The sequence below is a fragment of the Trichoderma harzianum genome, assembly GCF_003025095.1.
Source record: "Trichoderma harzianum CBS 226.95 unplaced genomic scaffold M431scaffold_4, whole genome shotgun sequence".
Lineage (NCBI taxonomy): Eukaryota > Fungi > Ascomycota > Sordariomycetes > Hypocreales > Hypocreaceae > Trichoderma > Trichoderma harzianum.
The window spans coordinates 1195713-1206545 of NW_020209252.1; the positions used below are offsets into that span (position 1 = coordinate 1195713).

At 48.9% G+C, this 10833-nt stretch overlaps 5 protein-coding genes across 5 annotated transcripts; 3 read left to right on the forward strand and 2 right to left on the reverse strand.

Annotated features, from left to right (window-relative positions):
- Positions 1-813: 813 nt before the first annotated feature.
- M431DRAFT_80087 (hypothetical protein) lies at positions 814-1722 on the forward strand (the record flags this gene model as incomplete). Its single annotated transcript, XM_024922898.1, has 1 exon — positions 814-1722. The coding sequence occupies one exon, from the start codon at positions 814-816 to the stop codon at positions 1720-1722; it is 909 nt and encodes a 302-aa protein (XP_024776300.1).
- A 43-nt stretch (positions 1723-1765) lies between these two features.
- On the reverse strand, positions 1766-2798 carry M431DRAFT_383001 (hypothetical protein). The gene is made up of 2 exons (XM_024914725.1): positions 2026-2798; positions 1766-1964 (listed from the first exon to the last, which is right to left on the reverse strand). Exon 1 carries the CDS (start codon positions 2602-2604, stop codon positions 2026-2028), a length of 579 nt encoding a protein of 192 aa, XP_024776301.1. The 5' UTR covers positions 2605-2798; the 3' UTR covers positions 1766-1964.
- Positions 2775-4951, forward strand: M431DRAFT_82162 (hypothetical protein; the record flags this gene model as incomplete). The annotated part of the gene is made up of 5 exons (XM_024923126.1): positions 2775-2877; positions 2993-3258; positions 3312-3578; positions 3643-4773; positions 4856-4951. The coding sequence occupies 5 exons, from the start codon at positions 2775-2777 to the stop codon at positions 4949-4951; spliced, it is 1863 nt and encodes a 620-aa protein (XP_024776302.1).
- Positions 4952-5621: 670 nt separating this feature from the next.
- On the forward strand, positions 5622-7291 carry M431DRAFT_383010 (hypothetical protein). Its single transcript, XM_024914726.1, has 2 exons — positions 5622-5937; positions 6004-7291. The coding sequence occupies exons 1-2, from the start codon at positions 5747-5749 to the stop codon at positions 6995-6997; spliced, it is 1185 nt and encodes a 394-aa protein (XP_024776303.1). The 5' UTR covers positions 5622-5746; the 3' UTR covers positions 6998-7291.
- A 293-nt stretch (positions 7292-7584) lies between these two features.
- M431DRAFT_3766 (hypothetical protein) lies at positions 7585-9073 on the reverse strand (the record flags this gene model as incomplete). The annotated part of the gene is made up of 3 exons (XM_024914684.1): positions 7585-8557; positions 8617-8839; positions 8905-9073. The coding sequence occupies 3 exons, from the start codon at positions 9071-9073 to the stop codon at positions 7585-7587; spliced, it is 1365 nt and encodes a 454-aa protein (XP_024776304.1).
- Between the last annotated feature and the right edge of the window lie 1760 nt (positions 9074-10833).

Consider the following 10833-nt stretch of genomic DNA (forward strand, 5'->3'; position numbering starts at 1 on the left):
GTCAAATAGAATGTGAGACGAAACTCGAAATAATAGATGCGTTGACATGAATTATGACTTTGCAGCGCACAAGAGTGCCCCGGACAAACACGTGACAAACACGTCAGGAGCCTCTCTGAACCCTTAACTCAGACACAGGCTTCCATCTACCAGATACTCAGGTACAGTCTCAAATTAACATAAACTTTATCCTGCATCAATGGGCCAATTTCCAAAGCAATTCCGGCGTATTTTTAACCTCAGACTACAAAATATGCTATTATGGACAATTAAGAAGATGGTAGAAAAGTTTGCCGACATTCTTGTGTTTCTGCCAAAATGTAGAAAAATACCAGTAGATGACCATCCAGATGCTACCAGTACATGTCACAACACATTTATCTATCCTCTGTTGTCATCTAATCATGACATTAACATTGATCAATAAATAGCCACACATTTAATACATTGAGCCAGTGGTATCTCGAGTGCTTTCACCAATTTTTTCTTATGGTCGTTCACAGTATCACGCAAACTACTCTAGGGAGGACGGTCTAAGCTCTGCCAGCCGGTAGCCAGCTGGAAGCGCTCGCCGAAGTAGATTTCCTGGGGTTCTGTGGCCTTAAAATCCAATCATGATATGAACTTGGGCATTTTCATTCCCTGTTCCTTCTTGAGTTAAGAGAATCGCTGCAATTGCCTGCTTCAACACCAGTGTTTACATTCCAGTGCCGCCTATGCCATGAAGAGAATCAGCCACAACGATCCTTAGCAGACAGCATATTACATCCTTGATTGCTTCGACATTTTAACTCGCCCGTTGCAGCTACAGTTATGCAAGTTTTCGAGAGGAAAGGACATGGTTACTTTCGTCGCCGATCTGACTCCTGCCTAGGATGGCACTGCCTCAGTTCAGCTACACACTTTGGCATTATATTCTCCGTCGTCGTCGTCGTTATCGTCTTGTCAATAGTTTGGATGTATTATATGGGGAGAGCGAGAATCATGGGCAACCAAACCAAGCTGCACAATGTCCCTCGCAGACAAAGGAATAGACAGCTTCATCGCAGCCCCAACGGCCCTACAAGACCAGTATCGCACCTCGTGCAACCAGCTCCCGTTCTGCAGTACGGAGTTGCTCAGCAAACCCCTATTTATTTCTTCTCCTCTAGGCCTCAAATCCTCACAATTCAGCCACCCGGCGTCATAAATCCTCATCTTTATTTACCAGCCCCGATAGTTCGACCACCTGAAGCACCTCGACCCAAGCCTTCTGATGATGTAGCCTCTTCGCCGCCAAAAGCAGAAGAAACTCAACAAGAAAAGGTCCAGCCTTCGGGTAATGAGTCTCCAATGCGTCATCCTACGTGGTGGCAGAGGTTGTATAGGGCTTTTACTTTACCAGTTGGAGTGGCATCTACTGTGGCAAGCTCTCCATCCCCAGAGCCCTTGGAGCCTTTACCGCCCACACATATCAATATCCGCCATTCAGCCTCATGTCCGAACTTCGATAATCATGCAGTGCAAACTATGGACCGTAAGGAAGCCAGAGAATCAGAAAGGTCACCCGAAGAGCAAGATGACACTTCATCTATGGTGTGCAATCTGGATACTTCCAACGATTCCATGCTGTCCATCCGGAGTGATATCGCTACGGTTCATAGTGACGACTATGAGATGCCTCTCAGTGAGAACAATCAGCCCCGTTCGCATAAGGAGATGAGAGTAGAGCCTTCTTCATAGCGTGCATGAGCGTTAGGTTATTTGACATCACTATCACAGTTCATTGTAGTCAGCATGACTGCAAGGACTATGAAGTTAATTTAGCTTAGTACTGAAATATATTGAGTCTTTTGGCTTTAGTTGCAATTCTGCAAGACATCATGATACATTTCCAGATCGTTTGAAGAGTTGACATGTCTGGATACTCCTGCACAACCGGTGGCAGCATGGCTGGAGATGAGATTTCATTTTGTAGACAGTGACTAATGCCGGAATAAGTAATGATGTTTTACTATAAATTAAGCAGTCCATTCTCATGCTTGCCTAAGAGAATGCGATGCGAATAGGCATGCAAAGGTGTCTAAGGAGATTCGTCAAGCTGCGACATGGTATGGAGTGTTGGTGCCAGCGATGTCCGCGCTGAAGACGAAGATAAAACGGCGCACGGCCTATACAGAACCTAATAGGCGCTTGGTCTTGGTTTCCTAGGTATATATGTATCTTGCATTCATGAAAATAGAAAATATAAAGTTCCGTTTCACGATACGGTTCTCTAGGCAATGAAAGCCAATGTGGAAACGAAGTGTCGGCACCTGCATGTTGGATGCAGGGATTTGCCGCAGGGTTGAATGCGGAACATGAACAGCATGGAGTACGAGGCGAGGTACATCCAAGAACAGGTTCGTTGCAGTGCCTGGTGATGTAGGTGGTCCGTGCGCGGAGTATCGTCATCAAGGTGGCAGGGCTTCTTTTTAACCTCAGAAACCACCGGAGCTTCGCCAGACTGTCTCTCCGCTTCTGCCTGCAATCGTCGTCGAAGCCTTGGATGCTCTCCCTTGACAACCTCTTGCAGCGTGTTCCCCAGAGAATGGCGACAGCCTTCAAGGCGCTTTTCCTGCACATTCCCTGATCTCGACCCCACGTCACTGCGGCTTAACCGACTCCGCCCCGCGCCACAGTTGCCCCAGAGCTCACGACGGTCCAGAGCATAGTTCTGGTGTTTGTCTTCGCCGCGCAGACTCCAAAGAGCCATATCCGCACATACACAGACCTCTGTCGAGAGCGCCGCCATCATGTGGAACGACGAGGACAATAATCCTTACGGATCAAGCTTCGATCGCCGGGATTCGCAGACATCATCGTCGGCAATCCCGAGCTCGCCGACTTCCAGAGACTGTAAGTCCATTGCACCTCGTCGCTCGGAGCGCTGCTGGGTCGCCTGCTCAAGAGCGAGTCAACGACCGGGCGCGGCTAGACACAGGGTAAAACTAACACGAACTGAACGCTGTAGATGGAGTTTTCGAGGCTTCCCATACCCCGTCAACTGGGAGCGACGATGCTCAATCACCTCGTCCGCCCTTCAGCCATGGCGTTGGGCAGATCGACGAGGAAGATGTCCTCAGGGAGGACACTCCCCCACGGCGGAAGCCAGGCGGATACAACAGCCGCATTGAACAGATCCTCTATGAAAACCCCAACATGCCCATTATGATCACAGATGCGGGCAAAAGCGTGGAGAGCGGAGGGAGATACATTGTGTATACCATTAAAACTGGGGTGCGTCGCGCTCGCTTACTCTGTGCTGTTGTCTTTCTGACCACCATATCTAGGATCTAGAAGTTCGTCGCCGTTACTCTGAGTTTGCCTCGCTGAGAGATGCCTTGACCCGTCTTCATCCGACCCTTGTCATCCCTCCCATTCCGGAAAAGCATACCATGGCCGACTATGCCGCGAATCCCACGAGTGCAAAACAGGATCAGCAAATCATTGATTTACGAAAGCGCATGCTGATGGTCTTCTTGAACCGCTGCCGTCGAATGGACGCCGTCAGGGAGGACGGAGTCTGGTGGAGATTTCTCGACCCAAACTCAAGCTGGGTAATGCGCTCCCTTTTTTCCCGATATAAATATGACGTCTCGTCTGTTGCTAACGTTACGGTAGAGCGAGGTCTTACATGCCCACCCTGTTGCTTCCATTCCCAAGTCTGTTCTCAAGGCACCTCCATTAGACACCGCGAATCCAACCCCAGCGCACAACTTTCTTCCAATTCCCTCCAGCTCATCAAAACTCAAGGCCTCGTCCGGTACCGGCCAGGACCTGAGCGCCTCTGTCATTCAAGGCGCAGCGCATGCGATCGAACGCTTCCCAACAGATGCATCCAAGCTCAGCGAATTAGAGCTTGATCCGTATTTTATCTCTTATGAAGCTTCGATTAAAGAGCTAGAGCAACTTCTGACTGGCCCTATGGAGAAAGTTAACCGTCGAACTCTCAGTCACTTGTCTTCTCTTGCGGCCGATCTGTGCGAGTTAGGATCAAGATACAATGCTTTTGCCCTTTCGGAACAAGCCCCCTCCCTGGGACCAGCCATCGAACGGATAGGCCAGGCCGCTGATGCATCATACATTGCAACCGAGGAGCTTTCAGGGACTTTGGGGGCAAGTTTCGCAGAACCAATGAGAGAAAATGCCCAGTTTGCGGGAGTGGTTAGAAGCGTCTTGCGGTATAGAGTTCTCAAGCGCGTGCAACAGGACATGACAACTGATGAGCTCAACAAAAAGAGGGCTCTTTTGGACCAGCTGGAGCGCAGTGAAGCAGAAGCGCGACGCATCGAACAGTACCTTTCCAACAGCCAGCAAATATCACCCCCACCCAAACGATCAGCAAGCATGAGGGAGCCTCCTACTCAGCACCGCCGCGATGGAAGCCAAGAAGACACTGAATCTATAGATTCTGATTTCCCTCCCACGCACGGTGACTTCCCATCAGTACCCCCGTCTGCAAGCCAAGGCCTTCCCGAGAGAAGTGCGAGCAACACGCACAGAAAGATGCCCAGTACAAACTCCATAACAAACAAGATTTTTGGTCCGATCCGTCATGCAGTCCAAGGTGTTGTGGACGTGGATCCTGAACGAACTCGCAGAGATACGATCGGAAAGACACGCGAGTCTATTGGTCAGCTGGAGCAAGCCCAGGTAGCTTCTGAGAGGGATGTCAAGGAGGCCAGCGCAAGCGTATTGGATGATTTGAAACGGTTCCAGAAGGATAAGGAAGATGATTTGCGAAGATACATGGTACGTAAGCCACAGCAGAAGCTTAAATCACTGCACAGCCAACGACAATTCTTGAGGACTTTGATGCTAACAATCGCTACAGTTGGCGTATGCCAGAAGCCAGATTGAGTGGGCACGCAAGAGCAAGCAGCAGTGGGAGGAGGCTCGGGCAGAGGTCGACAAAATAGATGAAAACTAGCGTGTCCAGACGGTTATTCATGTCGGGAATATTGCTAATATGAGGGAAAGTTGGGGAGATAGACTCGTCATCTGAAATGTTGCCGTCGTGTTGTTACTATTGGGCGCTATGCGCGCCATTCAAGAGCGACTTGAATCGTATTAATTTACTCTGAATAATATATGTGTGAAACAATGTTACGACGCGTTATATCTAGATAGCATTAATCTTGTCAATATAGAGAGTTTGTTTGCAAGAGCATTGACCCCATTCAACGGAATAACTGCCTCCTAGTAGACCTATTCAGGTCCTAGAATAGGTCGCTCTCCTGCATGGAGACTAAGCCACAAACAAGTACCTACTAGTAGTATGGGATCAAATCTATTAACTCTACCTATACAAACGCATTTAAACTTCTGCAAATACGAAAAAAATCATCCCTCTTTTGTCATTTGAACCTTTGCCATAGAATAATAGTAGCGTGCAGCCGCGGCAGTATTACGTGGGCGGCTTATTCGCATGGGCATCTGCTCACCCCTTTATCGATAAGCCAGAGGCCGTCTTAGGAAGACGGCGCGCGCTGCAGCTCTTCCCAGCTCCAACTTACTATCTACCAGATATTATCACGCCAACCCCGACGCTCTTGAGCTGTCCGGCCTCAGGTGCGCTTCAATGCTCCATGAGGCTGAGGGTGTGTGGCAATTTTAACGATCTATCATTTTAACCGAATAATCCTCCTTTGCCCTCCCCTTGGCAATATTCATACGACAGGTCATCGACGCGCTCATCGAAAGAGGCTGAGAAGGCAGGCAAGCAATGGAGCCCAACAACAAACCAGATGGGCCAATAGGGTCCATTGAAGAGCCTGGCATTAAAGCCGAAGGGCAGCTCATACATGCCATGCGCAGAGAGGTTGCCGAGCTGCTTGGTAGACAACAAACCAGCTTCCCCGGCGCCCAACCCGTCAGTTTTGCCAGACAACATCTGGACGAATTGACCAGGCAAGAGTATGGCTAAAGCGAAAAGAAACTGGGATGTTTGCGCATATCGACTAATGTACGTTTAACTGCCAGTTACTATGTATGCGAAAAGTCCGATGGAATTCGCTATCTCCTCTACTTGACCGAAGACGAAAACGGAGGGGAAGCCCATTACTTGATTGACCGCAAGAACGATTACTGGTTCATCACCAATAAGAGCCTACATTTCCCTCGCGAGAATGACGTCAGCGCCTTTCACACGGCAACACTCGTCGACGGCGAACTGGTCTGGGATAGTCTGCCCAATGGGGACAAGGAAGCTCGATTTCTCGTCTTTGACTGCCTTGTGATGGATGGCAACAAGCTTATGGATCGGTCTCTTGATAAAAGGCTGGCCTATTTCAGAGAACGGCTATATACGCCATACAAGAAGCTGTTCAAGGACTTTCCAGACGAATTGCAGTACCAGCCATTCATTATGGAGATGAAGCCCTTCCAGCTCGGCTATGGTATCGATATGATGTTCAAACAGATTCTTCCGAACCTAAAGCACGGCAATGATGGTCTCATCTTCACGTGCCGGAACACGGCTTATAAGCACGGCACTGACCCCCATATTCTTAAATGGAAGCCTCCGGAAGAAAACACGATTGACCTTCGTCTCAAACTCACTTTCCCCACCGTCGAGCCCGACGAATGGGAGCGCAAGGAAGGTATTACTGAACCGTTTGTCGATTATGACAGTGTGCCCAAAGCAGAATTATTTGTTTACAAGGGTGACGGTCCGGAAAAATACGAACGATTTGACGACCTTTACATCACCGAAGAGGAATGGGAAACGTTGAAAGGCTTGAATGACCCCTTGAACGATCGCATAGTCGAGTGTAATCAGGACGAACAAAGGAGATGGCGTCTTCTCCGCTTCAGAGATGATAAAAAGGAGGCAAATCACACGAGCACAGTCACAAGTGTCCTGGAGAGTATCAAAGATCGTGTTTCGGTAAAGGATCTCTCTGACGCCGCCGGTCATATCAGAGATAATTGGAAGGCCAGGGCAGCACGTGAAGGTCCGCGCCCGCCACGCTAGAGGCATGGATACTCTGGAAGGCTCTGATTGTCTGCGTGGAAGCTTGATATAATTTGAGTCAATGGGCCAAGCTGAAGAGAAGGGAGATGAATATATACATGGGTATACTTCGATTAAAATAATTGGTAGTGCCGCCAATGGCTAGGTAGGATAAGATATGGGATATCGGCGTCATGGGAGTAGTTGTTTTGGGGCGTCTGGACAAGAATTTTTCGTTGTGGAAGAAATATTGCTTCTCCTTGAGTCTATAGGATCTCGGTACAGGGCTTCATACAGTTTACCAAGCAAGTAGTGAATCACTTTGCTACGTTGTCGTCAAATTGCAGAGTTACTTGATTTCCCATTCCTAACTGTAAGCAACTGTTGTGTCCTGATTCTTATTAAACAAAGCGATTGTTCCCAGTTTGTTGGCCAGCCGACCATATTTCATCCAGTTCCCTGCAAACCCTAGATGTGATGCCCTAACTTGAAAAAGAAAGACCGGAAAAAGAGAAAGAAAAAGAATCAAATCAACCCCTTATATGGCCATCCTACCATGGAGCAATGTCCAAAGATTACCTCGAGGAGAATCTACCAAACCGATGCTCTTACAGCATAGACATGCCGGCTACAATCACCACGATGAGGAAACAAACAGAGTGACTGCGTGGCTCCATACCCTTGTTGCTGCTGGAGACAACAACGGGGATGGTAGGCATAATGACACTCGTTGCGGTGCCACTGGGCATGCTGCTCGCAGTGCCATTGTAGCTGGTGAAGACAGGCGGTATGAAGACGGTCGTAGTGGTGGTCTCCAGCTGGCCATTTGTCGCCGTGACAGTCTTCGTCAGGGTGCTCTGACGGGATGTCTGAAAGCCATCTTTGGAGCTGTCTGCGAAGTCGGTTGAGGTGCTCTTCGCGGGCTCCGAGTAAGCGTTTGTGACAGTGACAATGATGGGAGACGGGGCAACATCGATGGTGGTGACAGTTGTCTTGATGGTGGAGATGGCAGTGACAGTCACCAGATCCGTGGGGGTTGAGCTGGTTACCGAAGAACTCCAGAGATCAGAGATGACGACTGTGACGAACGAGGTGACGGGTTCTGCAGGCTGCGAGTAACTAGTCTGAAACGCCGTAATGGTCGACGGATTGCCAGAGACAGTCGCATCCGGGAGACCGCTGGTGAGAGATACGTCGGTAAGGACATTAGTTACGGTGGCTGGGTTTCCAGAGATAGTCACATCAGGGAGGCCAGTAACAGAAACATCAACGTCAGTGACAGTCGACGGGTTTCCAGAGATGGTGGCATCTGGAAGTCCACTGGTATAGGAGACATCAGTGTTGACGTTGGTGACTGTCGACGCACCAGCCGTCACAGTAACATCGCCGAGGACGGAGCTGGAAGCCCAGGCGTTGTTGGGAGTGGGCACAACGGTGATGGTCACGGTGACTGTGGTGTTGGCCGAGCACACGGGAGCCTCTGAAGTGAGGATGGACGTGGTCATGGTTTTGGTTTCGGTGACAACAGCCGGCTGAGACGGAGTGATGACAGTGTAGATGGTTGAGGTCGCCGTTTGAGTGCTGCATCAGAGATATTAGAAGAAGTTCTCGTTCAGATAGGTGGCATTTGCATTACTCACGAGATGGGAATGCTAGTGACAGAAATCGTTGGGTTGGATCGAGGTTCCTGAGTCACAACAGCGAGTGAGCCATCGTCAAGAACGTAGGTGACAACCTGAGCAGAGGCAACAGACATGGCCAGCTCGGTTTCGTTGCAATCCACACCACGACGGTCGAGCTTCTGGTTGACATTGGGAAGAACCTCTCCAGCCACAACAGCAAGACCTCCCTGGTACAATTTCTCTAGGCCAGCTTCATCAGTCAGAACGGTTCAGCATTAGGTTAAGAAAAAAAAACTGGCATCATACCACAGTGAGCCGCGAGGATGGTAACCGCAAAAACTGCAGACAGCATGCAAATGGCCATAGCAGCACCCGTGACAATCTTGAAGTCGAGGAAATACTCCTTGAACTTTTGGATGGTAGTCATCTTCTTCTGAGGCGCAACGCCGCTCTCAGAGTCCTTCGTGAGCTTCATGTTGGCCACTGTCGAGAAAATGTCAGTTTTGCCTAGATAAGACATGGAGGCTGAAGCGACCTACTTGGAGATTACTTCTGCGGTATTCTGTGACCAGGATTACGAGACTAGAAATATTTATTAGCGAGGGACTTGTGCACAGCGGGTTTGTGGTGGAAGTTTGTCGGGAAGAGTTATTCGGAGTGGTACAGGAGTGACGATGGCACAACGGGAGGGAAGGGAAAGGTGGGTGGGTTTCATACCAAACCGAAGGCGCAGAGAAGCTTCAAAAGCTTTGCAAAGAATGAAAGTGTTTGAATACAGACGATATCGGTAGAGAGCGTTGGTGAATTGGATGCGGTTGTGGGTAGAAAACGAACGAGTGTGTTGGGTGCAGGTGAAGGAAGCAGGAAGAAGTGGTGGAAGAGGGGGAGAAGTCGAGGGTTCTCTCGTTTGCTTTTTTACGTTGCAGTGAATGGCACAGCAAACAACTTTAAGAGAGAGAGGAAAACGCGAGGCACGCGTTCTCGGTTTTGCAGGGTTTGTTTATCTAGGCAGCTGGCGGATGGAGTTTGAGGAGGCTGATACCGGACCGGCAAGCTGGCGACTTGGCACTGGCACTGGCACTGGCAACAAGTGATTGCCCACATACACAGTACCTCTAGATACTAGGTAGATATCTAGAGGTAGTATGCACATAGATGAGATTCAAATCACTTAAGCATTAAGATATTCGCACTAGACATGAAGCTTTCACATCCAAGGGGTTTGCCGTGTAAAGGCCAAGGGCAGTATGGTTGGTGAAGTTATCGCAACTGAGGACTTATTTGCTAAACGAATGTGTTAGGGGGAAATTCTGGAGAGATATTTTGGTAAATATGTACTATATTGATGTGAAAGTTGGAGAAGGAACACGAATGGAGATTACATGTCCCGTGGCAGGCCCCGTTACTCTGGTGTTGAGAATGACCAAAGTCCGCTTCTGGCGATAACAACAGTGCAATATTGCCAAAGGGCTATCCTGAGTTTGAAATTGAGCATGTATTCAGTATACGCAAAGCCATCTATACAACAGCCTCCGCCAGAGTCCAGCAATACCGTCCCAGAACCACGGCCCTATGTGAATATCCGAATCATGAAACAAACATCGTACGGGCAGTTTGTGAGACCCGCTAAGTACAAGACTGCCGGTCAGAGGCGACGTAGTACTAGGCAATTACAAGCAGAGTCGAATATGTACTAAACAATTAAATATCACCACAAGAAAGCCGCACAAACGTGACACTTGCTACAGCCAGCCGTTTCTCCTTGCAGCCCTAATCTGAGTATACACCAGTCAAGCCAGTCTCCATGAGTATACTGGCACGGATGATACATTAAAAGGATTGGGCTCAAAAGCCATTCTCTAACAGCTCTACCACCTGGAAGAATTGATATGTGTATACCAAGATGTTGGCATCTTCTCCCAAAGTATCGACGAGGTCAGGAGACTATCACCAAACTCTCTCCACAAAGGAGTACCCTGGAAGTCAGATGTCATTTTCGCATCCGCAAGTAGATTTCAGTGGTACTTTGACATTACTATGTGGAACGACTCAAGGCATGATTCAAAAATGGCTGAAACCCGCATCACGCTGCACAGCATCGTCATCACAGTGGTGAGCATCTTGCTCCTTACTAGAAAAATAGGGGCTGTTGAGCCCTCAGCGCTCTACACCCGTTGTCAATTTTTTGCCTGACGAGTTCTTCTTTTCAAACACGCAGCCAGATCGGGTCTTTTC